This window comes from Trachypithecus francoisi, unplaced genomic scaffold (genome assembly GCF_009764315.1).
Source record: "Trachypithecus francoisi isolate TF-2019V2 unplaced genomic scaffold, Tfra_2.0 Lachesis_group17, whole genome shotgun sequence".
Classification (NCBI taxonomy): domain Eukaryota; kingdom Metazoa; phylum Chordata; class Mammalia; order Primates; family Cercopithecidae; genus Trachypithecus; species Trachypithecus francoisi.
In genome coordinates this window covers 2923372-2943653 of record NW_022681462.1, presented here as the reverse complement: position 1 = coordinate 2943653, position 20282 = coordinate 2923372, and the positions used below count along the sequence as shown (strand labels likewise).

The window sequence follows — 20282 nt, the reverse complement described above, 5'->3', positions numbered from 1 at the left end:
TCTTTTTCTAGTATATTATATAATTTATATTTTAGGTTTTTTATTGTCTATTCTAGCTGGAATGTAGGATCCACAAAGGGAGAAATTTTTGTCTCTCTTGTTTACTTAACTCAAGTGCCTAGAACATGAGTGCTCCTTGTATTATTTTTTGAGAGATGCAATCACTAACATATATTTTGACTATTATATTTTGTTTTTCTTTTTTTGGCTAGAATGTATGCTCTATGAAGGCAGAGATTTTTGTCTTTTTTACTCATTACTTTACCCAGCACATAACACAATGGCAGGCATGTAGTAAGCATTCATTAATTGTTAAGTAAGTGAAAACACTGGGTTAGCAGTTTTTCATTTGGGCCAGTTATTTTGTTTGTCAGAGTGGAATCAACATTTTTTTTAATCATTGTAAAATTAATGCAGGTTTATTATACCAAATTTTAGTCCATATAGAAAAGTAAATGAAGAAAATAACATCTACCATAATCATACCTTGTTATACCTAGACACAATCTTCAGCTTATGTATTATTGGTTATGTTTATTTGTAGGATGTCTGCATATAAATTTATTTTTTATGAGAATGTGTCATACTAGATACTCTTGCAGAGTGAATTTTTATACTTAATGTGGAAATCTTAACACATTCAAAGTAGACCTGTATCATTTTAGTGTCTACTTAGTAGTAGACACTAAAACATTGAAAATTGTCTATTCAAGACTATACATAAGGTTATCCAAACTGTATGTAATTATGTTCTATTTCTAAGTATTTTACTTGTGAGAAAAATGTTCCAAATAATAGCACCCCTTAATATTTCATAAACTTAAAATATGACTGCTAGAAAAATCGTAGAAGAGAACGTTGGTCTAAAGAACAAATGAAGTATGGTAATTCCAGAGAATTCAAATTTAAAATGTAGTAGGCAAGATCAGGATGCAGTTTAGAATAATGAGGGAAAGGTTGATGAGTTGCAAAATACATTAAGCAAATATGCTATTAGCAAAGAGCTTTACTGCTTTGCATAAAAACTTAGTCACTGTCTTGTAGGAACATACAGTGTAGTCATATGCTAAATACATGACTATAGATTCCTATCTTATAAGACTGGGTATGTTCACTGTCATAAATTGATACAAAAAGTATTTTGTATGTTGAATTGAACTAAGCAATTGAGTTCAGAAGAGAAAGCAATCTTTTCTGAACGGGATAATTTGGGTCAACTTACTTTATTCTAGTCATCCTTTTATTGCTTTCCTATTATCTTCAGAATTATAATTAGTACTAATATTTTGTTCCAGTTTATGGGGAATAATTTGGTAAAATATAATCAATTAACATTTTATACAGAACATTAGGTAATTGAAGGGAATTGTTATTTCATCCTGGGTAAATCATCTTTTATCATTGAAGGTCGCTAAACAGAGGTTATTTCTTCTTTAAAATATTCACTGTCTTCATGTTTTTTTTTTTTAAGTGACTTCCTTTTTTTGATGTTCTTTTTCCAATTAGTTTAAACATCTTTAATAGAAATACATGTATATATTTTTACTTTTTCTTCAGATCGAACTCATTTGCCAGCAAAATAATATTATAGTATTGGAAGATACAATAAAAAGGCTTAAATCTGTAAGTACATTTTTCATAAATATGTGTTAAGGAATCGTTTTTATTTGGTCACTAAACTATATAAAGTCATATATTTGGCTCTCATGCGTTTTGTGAGGAATAAAATAGGTTTGTTTTCTAAAATCTGCACCAGCTGCTAGGGACACAGGGGAACCCCTATCTGTAAGAGTGACTTTTTTTTGCTTCTTTCATCACTACTCCTTTCTTTCCTAGAGGCAAAGAACAACTTTTGGTTGGTTTTGTTAATGTCCTTATCTGTTAATTGATTTAAAATGGTGACTGACTAATTCTCAAAATATAAAGTGTGTTTGTTTACACATTAACTTTTATCCCCCTTAATAATAAATATTTTTAAGCCATAAATTTTGTTACATAATTCCAAGCAATGTTTTATTTGTCTAACAATGTGAAATGAAAACTGCTCTGTTTAAAACATTTTAATGTTATTTAAAATATTTAAAACCGTCTATCTGAAAGTATATTTATAATTTTCTTCCAATAAAGTATTGTTAAATAAATGTTGTCAAAGAAGTGTTCTTTTTTTTTTTTTTTTTTTTTTTTTTTGAGACGGAGTCTCGCTCTGTCGCCCAGGCTGGAGTGCAGTGGCCGGATCTCAGCAGCTCACTGCAAGCTCCGCCTCCCGGGTTTACGCCATTCTCTCGCCTCAGCCTCCCGAGTAGCTGGGACTACAGGCGCTCGCCACCTCGCCTGGCTAATTTTTTGTATATTTTAGTAGAGACGGGGTTTCACTGTGTTAGCCAGGATGGTCTCGATCTCCTGACCTCGTGATCCGCCCGTCTCGGCCTCCCAAAGTGCTGGGATTACAGGCTTGAGCCACCGCGCCCGGCCAAAGAAGTGTTTCTACATATATCGAAGTGAATACAAATTCATGGGAATGCTTACAAGTATGGAATATCCAGCATTCAGTTAATGTATTCACTCATTGAACAATATTGGACAAAACTTTGATGTTATAACAGATGCTTTAATAGTAGCATATGTTTTTCTTTCTTTTTTTTTTTTGAGATGGAGTCTTGCTTTGTTGCCCAGGCTGGAGTGCAATGGCACAATCTCGGCTCACCACAACTTCTGCCTCCTGGGTTCAAGCAATTATTCTGCCTCAGCCTCCCAAGTAGCTGCGACCACAGGCGTGCGCCACCATGCCTGGCTAATTTTTTTGTGTTTTTAGTAGAGATGGGATTTCACCATCTCTACTAAGGCTGGTCTCAAACTCCTGACCTCATGATCTGCCCGCCTCGGCCTCCCAAGGTGCTGGGATTACAGGTGTGAGCCACCATGCCCAGCCTAGTAGCGTATATTTTTCTAAAGTAAATCCATGCCATTTCTAGGATGTGTGCTAGGTCTGTGGACATTTCTGGCCTCTCTAAAATTTCTTTACCATTTTTTCTCCAAAATTCTTGAGCAAATTTAAGGATACTTTCATTTAAAATGTAGCATACTCAGAAATGCTGGAAAAGAAAGATATCTAACTGCTTTTTAAAAATTATTGATATATGATTTTTTAAGTGTTCTATTTAAAAAAATACCAAATTAAATGTTTTTAAGGATCCTGTTTGTTTTCAATTTCACTTAGAAAATGATGCTATCGTTTAGCTTGAAATAATGGTCTAATTTTTTCCTCCTTGGCAAGATAATTTTAGATACTGAAAAAGCACAAAATAAATCTCCTTCTAGACTTGATTCCTTTGTCAAGACTTTGGAAGCAGACAGAGATTACTATAAGAGTGAAGCTCAACATTTGAGAAAGATGATGAGAAGTAGGTCTAAAAGTCCAAGACGCCCATCACCAACTGCCCGGGTAGGTTTTATAAACTTATAAATATTTTGAAGTTTGTTAACCCAGACACTGGCTTTTATTCTTTGTTTTACCTAATTTGGAAATGATTTGTTTTGATTTGGTGTGAATTGCTGTATCAAAGGGGTTGAGAGACAGAGGTCTCTTTGATGGCATAGTAGACTGTTGATACTGGTTCTTTATCCTCAGCATAAGTAGCACTTGGGAGGTAATCAGACAAATGAGGAATAATTTGGAACGAAGCTGTTCTAAAAAGACGTGGTTTTTAAACTTATTTTTTATAATTTCCTTTCATTATGTAGTCTTGTTTTCCTAAATGGAAATTGGTCACTGCCATCAGTAGCACCTTTCTATCAGTACTATATATCAAAGAAGAATTTCAAATTCCTTACATAATTACAGGGTGCAAACTGTGATGTAGAACTTTTGAAGACAACAACAAGAGATCGTGAAGAACTTAAATGCATGCTGGAAAAATATGAGCGCCATTTGGCAGAAATTCAGGGTAATGTCAAGGTTCTTACATCTGAGAGAGACAAGACCTTCCTTCTTTATGAACAGGTAAACTTATAAAAAAACAAATTATGTAAGCAATAACATTGAATTCTAGAGGTATGTAATTCTTCTTTGAGATCTATGAGACTGCTTAAACCTGCAAATCAAATTAATCTAACATTTGGGGATTACATATGTTTTTAAGATATTCTTAATGAAATGTAATACATTTCCAATATAGTAGGTATGTGAGTACACACATGTTATCCCCATAGCCAAAAAAAGATCATACGCATGCATAAAAATAGTCTTATTTTTGGAATAAGATATGGAGAAACCGTTAAAAGATAAGGTGTTGTGAGTTCAAGGTAAAAAGATCAAATCCTGACCTTTTCACCTTGAGCTCGCCACACCTTACCGCATCACTTTGGGAACTTTTATGTAATTTGCTTAATTTTAGAGAATAAAAGGAGTATGTAGTTTACCTCTGCTTTCTAGCTTAAAATTGCATAGCTTTTATTAATCAAATAACTACCCAACAAGTATTAAATCCTATAAATTACCCATATAACTTCTTTTAAAAGTATCACAATTTTTTAACAAATTATAGCTATTATATGTAGGGTTCTAGGCTTACTACTCTAAGGGATGGAAAAATGATAAGATGCTGACCATGTTCTCCTATAAATTTACTGTCTATTTAGGGAGACAAAGTATATCGTATTTATTGACTTTTATTACTATAAGTGGTCTAGAAGATATTATAAGAAACAAAAGAATTGGGCATTTTTAGGTATGGTGATCAAGGAAATCTTTGTTAAAAGTTATGAAGTGTGAGCCCTGAAAAATGAATGGAGTTTCTATTACGCTGAAAGGAACTAGAAGGAACATTCCAGACTAAAAGGAATGGTATGAGGCAAAGGATAAAGGTAGGAAAATCAGCAGATAAATAAATTGGTTTAAGACTAGAATAGAGGATGTGTGTCAGTGGAGAAGGGAGAGAGCTAAGACTTGAAAGGTAGATTACACTAGAGCAGGAATCAATGTACTTTTTCTGTAAGGCCCAGACAAAAAATATCTTCTGCTTTGCAAGCCCTGTGGTCTCTGTTGTAACTAATCAGCCCTATAGTTGTAGGGTGAAAGCAGCTTTGGACAATACATAAATGAATAATTTTGACTGTATTACAATAAAACTTTATAGATACTGAAATTTGAATTTCACATTATTTTTACTTGTTTTAAAATATTCTTTTGATATTTTCCCTAGTCATTTAAAAATGCAAAAATATTTCTCCACTTACAGACCTACAGGAGGCAGGCTAGATGTGGCCTGTGAGTTATATATAGTTTGCTGACTTCTGGACTAAATGGTACAGGCTGTTCAATGGGCCTTATATGGGGTTTATATTTTGCTTTATAAGCAACAATCTTTTTTTTTTTTTTTTTTTTTTGAGGCGGAGTCTTGCTCTGTCGCCCGGGCTGCAGTGCAGTGGCCGGATCTCAGCTCACTGCAAGCTCCGCCTCCCGGGTTCCCGCCATTCTCCTGCCTCAGCCTCCCGAGTAGCTGGGACCACAGGCGCCTGCCACCTCGCCCGGCTAGTTTTTTTGTATTTTTAGTAGAGATGGGGTTTCACCGTGTTAGCCAGGATAGTCTCGATCTCCTGACCTCGTGATCCGCCCGTCTCGGCCTCCCAAAGTGCTGGGATTACAGGCTTGAGCCACCGCGCCCGGCCTAATCTTTTTTTTTTTAAGGCAGGCAAAATATGACCAAAGTAGCATTTTACAATTTAAAAACTTTAACCTTATGGCAAATTTTTATTTTTCACATCATCTTTCCATATCGTCTTCTTATGTAACAATTTCTCCTTTGAGAGAATTGGAGGAGGGAGCGACCAGGGACTCCTCCTTAGAAGGCTGTTACAGTAGTGCACATATAAGGCATTAAGGGACTAAGCAAGGGTGTTTCAGTGGAAATACATGTAGGGACAGATGCAAACGACCTTGTGAAGGAAGATTTGACATCATTTGATCTTAGGAAGAAGGAGGGTTACATGACAGTGACTAAAATTCTGTCTTGAATGACTCAGCAATATGGTAATAAAATAAGAAATAGGAGACTCTTTGGTGGTTTGAGGAAAAAGATGTGAGTTTGTTTTTAGACAGAGTAAGATGATGGTAGCACATTCAGGTTGTAATTGCCATCAGGCTGTAAGAACTGTGGGACTGGATTAGAGAGAGGCAAGAGTTAAATAGTTAGCTTTGGAAATCATCTGCTTAGCAGTCAGCTTCGCGCCTTCAGAGTGGATGAAGTCTCTGAATGAGAAAACTGTACGTAGAGGAGCAGAAAATTTAAGATACAATATTCAAGAGGTAGAAGAGAACCTTTGAAAGAGGCAAAGATGCAGAGAGCTAGGGAGGAACAATGTTATAAGGGAGGAAGGAATCTCAAGAAGAAGCATGTTGTAAACAGCAACAGACATCACTGAAATATCAAGGAGAATAGGAACTGAGAAAAGACCATTATATTTGGTTAGGTCTTTAGTTGAAATTCCACAGAGGGTGGGAAGGTGGGAGCCAGGTTATTCTGGGGTGGTAAAGTGGATGGTAAGGAACCATTGGCAATAGTTATAGACCATCGGACATTTTTTTTTTTTAATGTGTCGAAGGAAGAAGAGACATAGGATGGTAAATTGGTCAGTAGGATCAAGTGACAGGTTTTCAAGATAAGGGAGCACCGTTCATGACTGAAGGCAGGGGAGAAAGTGCCAGTGGAGAGGGCACTATTTAAGAGGAGAAGAAATAATTATAATTGAGTCAGGGAGATCTTAGAAGACACTTTAGGAGATGTGGTTTGGGGTTCTGGTGAAGGCTTAGCTATGGAAATTGGGAAATTATATATTTTCCTTTGGGGCTTGGAGACTGTCTGAATAGACAGTGATCAAAATCACTGATAAAGAGACGTGTGCAGCAAACTATGATATTAAATAATCTGCAGGTTTGGAATAGATTTAGGACCCAAGGATGATTGAACAGATGTGCAGAGACTATGTTGGGTTATCAGTAAGGATTGGTAGGCCTTTCTGTCAGTGCAAAAGTAGCAGGACATAGGAATGGCATGTGCATTTATATTTAGGAAGACTGAAACACTATGATAATATTCATTAAACCGGTAATCTGCCTAAATTTTGCTGAATTTAAATTTATACTACAAAATGAATAAATGGAGTATACCAAATGTATTTCTTAGCAAAACATTTTCTGTTGCAATGACTTCCTCCAAATTAATTTTATTGTAGACTTTTGACAAAGATGTTGTAACATGAACTTTATTTAAATATATCCATTTTCATTTATTTGTGTAAACTCATTTTAAAATAAAAGTGATACCATTATCCTGCTGCATGCATGTGGATGTAGTTTTGCATTTTAACTGGCTAGATGTAAGATTTTTTATGTTTATGTGTTCTAAACATAGAACATAAAGCTTGTTAAACCAAATTCTATGATTTAAATAATAGGCACAGGAAGAAATTGCCCGACTTCGACGAGAAATGATGAAAAGCTGTAAGAGTCCTAAATCAACCACGGCACATGCTATTCTCCGGCGCGTGGAGACTGAAAGAGACGTAGCCTTCACTGATTTACGAAGAATGACCACAGAACGAGATAGTTTGAGAGAGAGGCTGAAGGTTGGAAAGGATTTTATTTACGTGAACATAGGTGAAACACAAATGCAGGGATATTGAAATCACTTTATTTTGTTTTTGCTTTTTAATCAGATTGCTCAAGAGACAGCATTTAATGAGAAGGCTCACCTGGAACAAAGGATAGAGGAGCTGGAGTGTACAGTTCATAATGTAAAAAAAAAAAAAAAATCTCTTTTGGCTATAAACACTCAATGACTTTCCCCTTTTCCCTTTTTCTGTGTTCAGAGAAGTTCTTTTATTTTTCTAAGATAGTGTTTATAGTCCTAAAATGCTTAAGGTATTTTATAGTGTAAATTGTCACTTTTTCACTTGCTTATTTCCTTCTAAAAATGTGTTTTTTGGTGGTAGATTGCAAAGTGTGTACTTCAAAAATATCGCTAGGAATTCATTTTCAGGGATCTTATCCACTTTCTCATCTCCATATTTTGTTAAAGATAATATTGCCAGATGTAAAGAAAATGGTTTATTCTACCTAAAGAGTGGATACGGTAGAGAAAATTTTGATGAAATAAAAATGATAAGCAAAGTATATTTAAACTGAGTTTAAATGTGAAACATCACCTTTTTCCTAATCAGATTTGATATGCTATGAATATATATTGATGATATTGTCACTATATTAACATAATTAAGGGAATTTAACTTTCTTTTTTTTTTTTTTTTTTCTGAGACGGAGTCTTGCTCTGCCGCCCAGGCTGGAGTGCAGTGGCCGGTTCTCAGCTCACTGCAAGCTCCGCCTCCCGGGTTTACGCCATTCTCCTGCCTCAGCCTCCCGAGTAGCTGGGACTACAGGCGCCCGCCACCTCGCCTGGCTGGTTTTTTGTGTTTTTTAGTAGAGACAGGATTTCACCGTATTAGCCAGGATGGTCTCGATCTCCTGACCTCGTGATCTGCCCGTCTCGGCCTCCCAAAGTGCTGGGATTACAGGCTTGAGCCACCACGCCCGGCCTAGGGAATTTAACTTTCTATTACCAAATATAATTGAAGATGTTTATAAATTCATCTGTACTGTTTTATTGTAATGAGTTAAAAATATTAGACAGGGGCTGGGCGTGGTGGCTCACGCCTGTAATCCCAGCACTTTGGGAGGCCAAGGCAGGTGGATCACCTAATGTCAGGAGTTTGAGACCAGCCTGACCAATATGGTGAAACCCTGTCTCTACTAAAAATACGAAAATTAGCCAGGTGTGGTGGCATGCGCCTGTAGTCCCAGCTACTTGGGAGGCTGAGAGAGGAGAATTGCTTGCACCTGGGAGGTGGAGGTTGCAGTGAACCGAGATTGCACCACTGCACTCTAACCTGGGCGACAGAGCGAGACTCCATCTCAAAAAAAAAAAATTACTAGACAGGAGAAAATAATTTTTATTTTCATAATTCTACATTATATTTGTAATTTGTTAATGTTGGGCAACAAATAAATTCTTTTGCAAATAGCATATTTATACTATAGTCAGATTGAACCAGATTGAAAAATGTAGACTGATATATTGTGATAAACTTTATAGAAAAGCTTTGCAGTGACTGCTTCTTGGTCCTACTTCAGAATACCTTATCTGTAAAACCTTTTACAGCAGTCAGGTCTAACCTGATAATCTCATCATGTCAGTCTTGCCACAAACCAGTTTGTGCAGAGGGAATATGTCCCTTCAGGAAGATTACTAAGGTGTTTTTAGTGATGGCAGTAACCTTGTCATTCTACTTGTATAGCTTGATGATGAACGTATGGAGCAAATGTCAAATATGACTTTGATGAAGGAAACCATAAGCACTGTGGAAAAAGAAATGAAATCACTAGCAAGAAAGGCAATGGATACTGAAAGTGAACTTGGCAGACAAAAAGCAGAGAATAATTCTTTGAGGTAAACTAAATTACCTTTAAACAACCAACAGTTTACTATAACTATAGCTCTGCTTTTGATAGTGGATTTTATAATGAAAATTATTTGTTGAGTTCATTTCTGAAAGGATGATTGAAAAGCAGTTGTAGGAACTTCAGCACACAGTGAACAATTTTCCTGAGCTCAATCACAAACTGGTAATGCCACACTTAACCAGGAATCACACTTCTAGTAATCTTACTTTACATTTGTTAAAAACTTCAACTTTTCACTGAAATAGCATTTACAAAGCTCTGCTGGGTACAAAATATATATGACTTTGATTGTTTAATTTACCTTTATAACTTTAAATTCTGTTCTGGGATATGAACAGTATAAGAAAACACAAAGCACAGGTTTGGCAGTTGCTTAGAAAAAGTGATTTAGAATATAATGAAAAGCCATAACAGAGAAATAGGAGCATGTGGTGGAACATCTATTAAATGAATGCAAGTACTATACTGAGCCTTTCCTATGTACTGGTGTGGTTGCTGAAGACATACCAGTTGAAGCAGCCTACGGCAATAAGCTTGGGCGATGGGACGAATGAGTTTTTGAAGACCTCTACATGAGTGGTTTTACTTTTAGTATCTGTTGATGTGAGAAATAGAGGTTCTACAGATTCAGTAAGGTTGAATTTCATTGCATCTATGAACACTGAAGCATAGTAATAGCTTAATATCTAGGTAATGGGTTGATCTGTGCAGCAAACCACCATGGCACACGTTTACCTGTGTAACAAACCTGCACATCCTTTACATGTACCCCGGAACTTAAATTAAGAAGGAAAAATAGTAGTTCACACTCCTATTAATGCTGAGATTACAGGCATGAGCCGCCGGGCCTGGCCTTTCTTAACAAATTTTTAAGTGTATAATCTGATATTGTTAAATGTAAGAACAGTGTTGTAAAGCAGATCTCTAGAGTTTTTCATATTGCGTAACTGAACCTCTGTATCCTCTGAACAGCACTCCCTATTTGCCCCTGCAGTCAGTCCCTGGCAACTACCATTTTACTTTCTGTTTCTGAGTTTAACTATTTAGAGACATCTTGTAAGTAGAGTATTGAGTAGTGTTTGTCCTTCTCTGGTTGTCTTATTTCACTTAGCAGTATGTCAGTATTTGTCCACGTTGTAGCATATGACAGAATTTCCTCCTTTCTTGAGGCTGAATCTTTAGTTCTGTATCTTTTTGTTCCTTTCTCTCTCTCTCTCCTTTCGTTTTTATAATTCTTTGTTAATGTTTGCTCTCTTGATGGTGTCCCACATATCCCATAGGCTTTCTTCATTTCTTTTTAATCTTTTTTCTTTTTTATCCTCTGGGTATTTTCAAATAACCTGCCTTCAAGTTTACAAATTATTTTTTTCTACTTCATCTAGTCTACTGTTGATGTTCTCCATGAAAGCTTGTCTTGGGCTGGGTATGGGGGCTCACACCTGTAATCCCAGCACTTTGAAGGGCCAAAGCAGGAGGATTACTTGAGGCCAGGACTTTGAAATAAGCCTAGGCAACATAGCAAGACCTTGTCTCTACAAAAATAAAAGTATCTTTTTATTAACAGATGTTACTTATGTAGTCAGATTTATTCATCTTTCCCATTTGATTTATGCTTTTATCCTTTTTTTTTTTTGAGACAGAGTCTCACTCTCTCACCCAGGCTGGAGTGCAGTGACGTGATCTCGGCTCACTGCAAACTCTGCCTCCCGGGTTCACGCAATTCTCCTGCCTCAGCCTCCTGAGTAGCTGGGACTACAGGTGCCCACGACCGTGCCCGGCTAATTTTTTCTATTTTTAGTAGAGACGGGGTTTCATGGTGTTAGCCAGGATGGTCTCGATCTCCTGACCTTGTGATTCGCCCACCTCGACCTCCCAAAGTGCGGGGATTATGGCGTGAGCCACCGTGCCCGGCCTAATTTATGCTTTTTTTTTTTTTTCTCAGTTATAGGAACATGAAGGTACGTTCCTATGTTATCTTCATATTTATATCTGTAATTTACCAGGAGTGTATTTTTGTACATGTTGTGAGGCAGTGGGCAAGTTTTGTTTTATTTTGTTTTTTAACATATGATAACTCAATTTTCCCAGCAATATTTGTTGAAAAGATTGTCCTTTACCGCTCTGCAGAGATGTTTTTCTTATAAATAAATATCTATGTATGTGTGTATTTCTAGGGTCAGTAATCTGTTCCATTTGTCTTTTACATGGTTCTTGTACCATTACAAAACTTCCCTAATTACTATAACTGTAAAAGTGTTAAATCTATAAGAACAAATCTACCTTTTTATTCATCAAGAAAGTCTTGACTATTGCCGGCCCTTTGCATTTTCAATTTTTATATAAATTTTAGAGTGAGCTGGTCAAAGTCCACCCCGAAAAAGAAAAACCTTATTAAGATTTTAATTGGCATTGAATCGAATAATAGATTAATTTTGAAATAATTTATTTTTATATTATTTGAGTCTTCTGGGCTGCCATAAACATTGTATATCTCTCCATATATTTATATATTTTTCAGTTTTACTCTATAATGTTTCCTATTTTTTGTGTGTAGAGAGGTCTTACATTTATTTTGTTAAATTCATAGGTACTCAGTATTTTGAGATTATATTAATTGTTTTTAAAAATTGTGGCTGGTGTATAAAAATAAAATTGATTTTTGTATTTTGGTGTGATATCCAACAGTCCTGCTAACTTTTCATTATTTTTAATAACCCATCTACGGAAGTTTTTTTTTCATTTGTGTATACAAAATCATGTTATCTGCAAGTATTCTTTTCCGGCCTCTCTAATTCTTACACATTTTATTTTTCTTGCCTTGTTATATGTGAATTACTTCTAATTAACTATTAAATATATTTCTTGTAGGTTTCTTGATAACTATGTAATATTAGATTTAAGAACATTTTCTTCTATTTTTATTTTGCCCAGATATTAAAAAATCATGCATCAATGTTGAAATTGATCTGATAATTTTTATTCATGTATTTAGATGGTCACATTATTTTTCTCCCTTATTCTGTTAAAATGTGAACTTACACTGATTAATTGTGTAATACTAAACCAACCTTACAGGGTAGAATAAATACGGATTGGTCACGCTATATTATGCTTGTTACTTACTATTGGTCTAAGTTAACTAATATTGTGTTTTGTATATTTACATCTATTTTTGTAATTTAGATTGACTGATACTTTACCTTTCTTATGGCTTTTATTTTATTTTTTATCATTTTTGAGACAGAGTTTGGCTCTTGTTGCCCAGGCTAGAGTGCAATGGCGCGGTCTTTGCTCACCACAACCTCCGCCTCCCGGGTTCAAGTGATTCTTCTGCCTCAGCCTCCCGAGTAGCTGGGATTACAGGCATGTGCCACTGCACCAGCTAATTTTGTATTTTTAGTAGGGATGGGGTTTCTCCATGTTGGTCAGGCTGGTCTCGAACTCCCGACCTCAGGTGATCCGCCTGCCTCAGCCTCCCAAAGTGCTGGGATTACAGGCGTGAGCCATCGCGCCCTGCTGTCTCTTACGGCTTTTTAAAATCAGATTTTGATATCAAGGTAATATAAACTCATACTATAATAAATTTTTTTTTTTTTTTGAGACAGAGTCTTGCTCTGTCGCCCAGGCTGGAGTGCAGTGGCCGGATCTCAGCTCACTGCAAGCTCCGCCTCCCGGGTTTACGCCATTCTCCTGCCTCAGCCTCCCGAGTAGCTGGGACTACAGGCGCCCACCACCTCGCCTGGCTAGTTTTTCGTATTTTTTAAGTAGAGACGGGGTTTCACTGTGTTAGCCAGGATGGTCTCGATTTCCTGACCTCGTGATCCGCCCATCTCGGCCTCCCAAAGTGCTGGGATTACAGGCTTGAGCCACAGCGCCCGGCCTATAATACTCTTTTTAATTCATTTTGTCCTCTGTCATTTTGTGGAACAGTTTGTATAAGATTGGAGTTGTAGAACTTTAACCAATAAAGTCATTTGGATCTCATCTTTTCTTTAAGGGAAGGTTTTATTTCATTTATTAAAGAAATAATTTCTTCTTATATATAAGAAGTCAGTATATATATGTAAGCATTTTTCATTTTGTCTAAATTTTAAAAGATATTTAGTATAATGTTATTTATAATATCCTGTGAACATTTTTATGTACGTAGAGTCTGTAGTTACTTCCTGTTTTTCTATTCTGGAATTGGTGATTTATTAGTTTTTTCCAAAGACCAACATTTTGCTTTGGTTTTGATCCTCTCTATTGTTTGTTTTTATTATTTCATAAACTTTTGTTCTTATTTTATTATTTCCTTTCTTCTATGTTCTTTAGATTTCTTTTTTTCTTGAATTTTCTTCAGATGAATGCTTACATTTTTACTTTTTAGGCCTTTTTTTCTAATAGAAACATGTAAAGCTTTAAATTATCCTCAAAATACTTCTTTAGGTATATTCTAAAAGTTTTGATATTTACTGTTTTCCATGTAAAAATTTTTCTCCTTGGAGAGCTGTCAGTTTTTTCATTATATATTTTGATGGTATGTTATTAGGTGCATATGCATTTACAGTTTTTCTTAGTAAGTGACTTTCTTTATCTCTACTCATGTTTCTTACCTCTTTGTGTGATATTAACATAGCTATACCAATTTTCTTCCGGTATTCATTTTCATGAAAAATATTTTCTTTTGCTGTCAACCTTTCTTTTCTTTTTTTTTTTTTGAGACAGAGTCTCGCTTTATCGCCCAGGCTGGAGTGCAGGGGCCGGATCTCAGCTCACTGCAAGCTCCGCCTTCTGCGTTCACGCCGTTCTCCTGCCTCAGCCTCCCGAGTAACTGGGACTACAGGCACCCGCCACCTCGCCCGGCTAGTTTTTTTTTTTTTTTTTTAGTAGAGACGGGGTTTCACCATGTTAGCCAGGATGGTCTCGATCTCCTGACCTCGTGATCCGCCCGTCTCGGCCTCCCAAAGTGCTGGGATTACAGGCTTGAGCCACCATGCCCGGCCTGCTGTCAACCTTTCAATGTCCTTGTGTTTTAGACATCTTTCATAAATAGCATGTGTTAAGTTTTTAAAATTTAATCTGACATCTTTTATATTTTAACTGGATCATTTGGTCCATTTGTATTTTATTATATCTTTGGGTTTAAATCTAATGTCTTATATACTTTCTGTTATTATCAATTATATGATTCTTGCCTTCTTTTGGATTGATGGGGATTTAAAAATCATTTTATTGTTTTCTGTCAGCTTAAAAATCATTCTAGAAGTCATAAACTCATTTATTTTTCTTTTAGTGATTACCTGAGAATTGCAAGAACCTTAGAACAGTAACTCCATTTACCCATCTTAACTTCTGTACCATTTCAAGCCAAATGTTTTAATAACACATATACATATATGTGTGTATAAATATATATATATATAAACTGAATAAAACACTTATTGTTGTTTGCTCAGTCAATATTTGTTTAGATTTGCCTGTACATTTATTCTTTTCATTGCCCTTCATTCCTTTTGTTGCCCTTGAGTGATCTGGAATCCTTTATTTTCTGTTAGAAAAATATCCTTTAGAATTTATTTTAGAATTTTGTCTGAATTTGAGTTTTTGGGGTCCTATATATATATTTTCAGATTCAGGTCATTAATGTGCAATAACATATGGTCAGTTTGATGAATGTAGACAATTGTATATAGCTGTGTAACCATACTTTAAAAGAAGATACAGAGCATTTCCTTCCCTCCAGATAGTTTCCTTTCTCCTTTCCAGTCAGTTCTCCTCCTCCCCATTGCCTGACACTTATTACCACAGGTAAATTTTGCTTGTATCTGAGTTTCTTAGAGGAAGTCCCCACTTTATATGGTTTCTATATGCATTAATTTGGTTAGTAGGGTTTAGTTAAGTAATATCAGTTCTCTACCAACATAGTTTCAGTTACCAGAGTAATTACTGTGAGTAATTGCATTAAGTACAAACTTACTGCTAGCTCTTTAATCTACAGGTCCCTAAGAAAATAACAGATATAAATCATGACCAGTGACCAATCACATCACATCTTTTAAAGTCTGTGGGTGATTGATCAGTGACATGTTAATCAGTTTATGCTTAGATAGCAAAGTCTGTTGTTCTGTTGCCTCCTTCCCAGTGACAAACATGTGACATTTTATAACACAGATAGTTGAAAGGGGGAATTGGCCATCAAAGATGAAAACGCAACAAAGAAACAAAAAGTTATAACACTGGAAGCAAAATTTGAGTCAAATGTAAAGGGAATTAAGGAAGAAGTAGCTGTCATCGAAGTGTTGACACTGCTGCCATTAAAGAGATTCTAGATATACCTCCAGGGAAACTAATAAAGGCAACCTTATCAACATGAGTGAAGAAAGTGATTGTGACAAAAAGGATGAAGGCAGTCCAGTAGACGTGACATTGGCAAAAGCCATTATATTAAAAGAACTCTCCGAGATGTTTCATGCCATTGAAAGCATAAAGGGTAAAACATGGAAGCGGATCCAAACTTAGAAAGGTGTATAACAATTTGCTAAGACAAAAAACATGCTTGCTCTGTATTTTGTTTTGATGAGAGGTGGCAAGCACTGTTCAAACTACTCTTGATAAACTTTTTATAAAGAATAAATCATGTTAATTCTCAATGTATCTAATGTTTTAATTTACAACGTACTCAATAAATACTAGTTTTTAAAATTTTGCTATACACTTATAAATGACAGTAACAAAGTTGTATTTTGACAAAAAATTTAAAAGTTATGGAAAAATAGTTTTTCTCATTGATTATTAAAGATTACTTTGCCTGGACAACTTGTACAGTCATTTTTGTGGTCCTGCATGGCTGTCAAAGTTGGGGCTGCCTACATACTTACTGATACAATATACTTTTTTTTTGGCCAGGCACGGTGGCTCATGTCTGTAATCCCAGCACTTTGGGAGGCCCAGGCAGGTGGATTACCAGGTCAGGAGATTGAAACCAGCCTGGCCAACATGGTGAAACTCGTCTCTACTAAAAATACAAAAATTAGCTGGGCGTGGTGGCACATGCCTGTAATCCCAGCTACACAGGAGGCTGAGGCAGGAGAATCGCTTGAACCAGGGAGTTGGAAGTTGCAGTGAGCCGAGATCACACCACTGTACTATTATATAGCCTGGTGACAGAGCCAGACTCTGTCTGAAAAAAAATATCTATCTATCTATCTATCTATAGATAGATACACTTTTTTATAAAGTATATACTTTTTTGTATCTGGCTTGTTTCTTTCAATAGAATTTTTTAAGGAATTATCACTTATAAAAGTATTAATAGTACAATCTTAAAAATATTTCTAATATGAACCTTTTCTTTTTTATTTTATTAAATTTCCGTAGATTTTTGGGGAACAGATGGTGTTTGGTTCCATGAGTACATTCTTAAGTGATTTGTGAGATTTTGGTGCACCTAGAACCCGAGCAGTATACACTGTACCCAATTTGTAGTCTTTTATCCCTCACCCTCCTCCCACCCTTTCCCCTAAATCTCCAAAGTTCATTGTATCATTCTTATGCCTTTGCATCCTCATAGCTTAGCTCCCACTTATGAGTGAGAACATAAGATGTTTGGTTTTCCATTCCTGAGTTACTTCCCTTAGAAGAATGATCTCCAGTTCCGTCCAAGTTGCTGCAAATGCCATTATTTCATTCCTTTTTATGGCTGGATTGTATTCCATGGTATATATACCACAATTTCTTTATCCATTTATTGATTGATGGGCATTTGGGTTGGTTCCATATTTTTGAAATTGCTAATTGTGCTGCTATAAATATGTGTACAAGTATCTTTTTTGTATAATGACTTATTTTCTTCTGGGTACTCAGTAGTTGGATTGCTGGCTCAAATGGTGGTTTTACATTTAGTTCTTTAAGGAATCTCCATACTGTTTTCCATAGTGGTTGTACTAGTTTACATTCCCACCAGCAGTGTAAAAGTGGTGCCTTTCACCGCATCCCCACCAACATATGTTGTTTTTTTATTTTTTTGATTATGACCATTTCTTGCAGGAGTAAGGTGGTATCACATTGTGTCTTTGATTTGCATTTCCGCAATCATTAGTGATGTTGAGCATTTTTAAATTTGTTTGTTGGCCATTTATGTGTCTTCTTTTGAGAATTATCTGTTCATGTCCTTAGCCCACTTTTTGATGGTATTGTTTGTTTTTTATTGCTACTTTGTTTGAGTTCCATGTAGATTCTGGATATTAGTCCTTCGTCGGATGTATGGATTGTGAAGATTTTCTCCCACTCTGTGTGTTTTCTGTTTACTCTGCTGAGTGTTTCTTTTGCTGTGCAGAAACTTTTTAGTTAAGTCCCACCTACTTACTGTTTTTGTTCCATTTGCTTTTGGGTTCTGCCTAAGCCAATGTCTAGAAGGGTTTTTTTTAATGCTATCTTCTATACTTTTTATGGTTTCAGGTCTTAGATTTAAGTGCTTGATCCATCTTGAGTTGATTGTTGTATAAGGTGAGAGATGAGGATCCAGTTTCATTCTTCTACATGTGGCTTGCCAATTATCCCAGCACCATTTGTTGAATAAGGTGTCCTTTCCCCTACTTCATAGTTTTGTTTGCTTTGTCGAAGATCAGTTGACTTTAAGAATTTGGCCTTATTTCTGGGTTCTTATTCTGTTCCATTCGTCTAAGTGCCTATTTTTATATCAGTACCATGCTTTTTTGATAACTGTAGCCTTGTAGTATAGTTCAAAGTTGGACAATGCAGTGCCTCCAGGTTTGTTCTTTTTGCTTAGTCTTACTTTGGCTATGTGGGCTCTTTTTTGGTTCCAATTGAATTTTGGAATTGTCTTTTCTAGTTCTGTGAAGAAGGATGGTGTTATTTTGATGGGAATTGCATTGAATTTGTATATTGCTTTTGACAGTAGGTTCATTTTCACAGTATTGATTGTACCCATCCATGAGCATGGAATGTGTTTCCATTTGTTTGTGTCATCTATGATGTCTTTCAGCAGTGTTTTATAGTTTTCATTGTAGAGATCTTTCACCTCCCTGGTTAGGTATATTTCCCAAGTTCGTGTGTGTGTGTGTGTGTGTGTGTGTGTGTGTGTGTGTGTTTGTAACTATTATAACGGGTTGAGTTCTTGAATTGATTTTCCGCATGATTGCTGTTGGTGTATAGCAGTGCTACTGATTTGTGCACGTTGCTTTTGTATCCTGAAACTTTTCTGAATTCATTTATCAGTTCTGGGAGCTTTTTGGAGGAGTCTTTAGGATTTTCTAGGTCTACAATCATATCATCAGCAAACAGCGACAGTTTGAATTCCTCTTTACTGATTTGGATGCCCTTTACTTCTCTTGTGTGATTGCTCTGGCTAGGAATTCCAGTACTATGTTGAATGGAAGTGGTGAGAGTGGGCATCCTTTTCTTCTTCCAGTTCTTAACAGGAATGCTTTCAGTGTTTCCCATTCAGTATTATGTTGGCTGTAGGTATGTCCATAGGTGGGTTTTATTACATTGAGGTATGTCCATTTTAGACTGATTTTGCTGAGGGATTTAATCATAAAGGGATGCTGGATTTTGTCAGATGCCTTTTCTGCAGCTATTGATATGATCATGTGATTTTTGTTTTTTATTCAGTTTATGTGATTTTTGTTTTTTATTCTGTTTAAGTGGTCTGTCACATTTATTGACTTGAGTATGTTAAACCTTCTTTGCCTCCCTGGTATGAAACCCACTTGATCATGGTGGATTATCTTTTTGATATGCTGTTGGATTTGGTTAGCTAGTATTTTGTTAAGGATTTTTGCATCTATAGTCATCAGATATATTTGTCTATAGTTTCACTTTTTGTTATGTTCTTTCCTGGTTTTGGTATTTAGGGTGATGCTGGCTTCACAGAATAATTTAGGGAAAATTCCATCTTTATCTTGTAGAATAGTTTAGCATAGTAGTTTAGAATAGTAATACTTTAGAATAGTAGGATTGGTACCAATTCTTCTTTGAATGTCTGATAGAATTCAGCTGGTCCTTGACTTTTTTCTGTGGGCAATTTTTAAATTACTATTTCAATCCCACTGTTACTGGTCTGTTCAGGGTTTCTAATTCTTCCTGGTTTAAGCTAGGAGGGTTGAATATTTTCAGGAATTTATCCATCTCCTCTAGGTTTTCTAATTTATGTGTGTAAAGGTGTTTGTAGTAGCCTTATATGATCTTTTGTATTTCTGTGATGTCAGTTGTAATATCTCCCATTTCATTTCTGATTGAGCTTATTTGTATCTTCTGTCTTCTTAGTTAAATCTTGCTAATGGTCTATCAATTTTACTTATCTTTTCAAAGAACTGGGTTTTTGGTTATTTTTGTGTTTTTTTGTTTGTTTCAGTTTCATTTAGTTTTGCTCTGATATTATTTCTTTTCTTCTGCTGAGTTTGGGTTTGGTTTGTTCTTGTTTCTCTAGTTTCTAGAGGTGTGCTCTTAGATAGTCTGTTTGTGCTCTTTCAGACTTTTTGATGTAGGCATTTAAAGCTATGAACTTTTCTCTTAGCACTGCCTTTGCTGTATCCCGGAGGTTTTGATAGGTTATGTTACTATTACTGTTCAAAGAATTTTTAAATTTCCCTCTTGATTTCATTGTTGACCCAATGATCATTCAGGAGCAGGTTATTTAATTTCCATGATTTGCATGGTTTTGAAGGTTCCTTTTGGAGTTGATTTCCAATTTTATTCAGTTGTGGTCAGAGACAGTACTTGATATAATTTAAATTTTCTTAAATTTATTGAGACTTGTTTGGTG

General features: G+C 35.7%; 1 protein-coding gene across 18 annotated transcripts in view; it reads left to right on the top strand.

Annotated features, from left to right (window-relative positions):
- Nucleotides 1-20282, top strand: part of TSGA10 (testis specific 10) — a 166626-nt gene that overhangs the window by 43929 nt on the left and 102415 nt on the right. For 10 of the 18 annotated variants that reach the window (XM_033238976.1, XM_033238978.1, XM_033238977.1 and 7 more), the window contains 6 exons: nucleotides 1558-1623; nucleotides 3275-3442; nucleotides 3842-4000; nucleotides 7453-7623; nucleotides 7714-7791; nucleotides 9349-9500. In XM_033238976.1, the coding sequence (XP_033094867.1) occupies nucleotides 3392-3442; nucleotides 3842-4000; nucleotides 7453-7623; nucleotides 7714-7791; nucleotides 9349-9500 (611 nt within the window). In that variant the 5' untranslated portion in view covers nucleotides 1558-1623; nucleotides 3275-3391. The remainder of the gene's footprint in view (nucleotides 1-1557; nucleotides 1624-3274; nucleotides 3443-3841; nucleotides 4001-7452; nucleotides 7624-7713; nucleotides 7792-9348; nucleotides 9501-20282) is intronic. The other 8 variants (XM_033238979.1, XM_033238984.1, XM_033238981.1 and 5 more) reach the window with 2 other exon arrangements.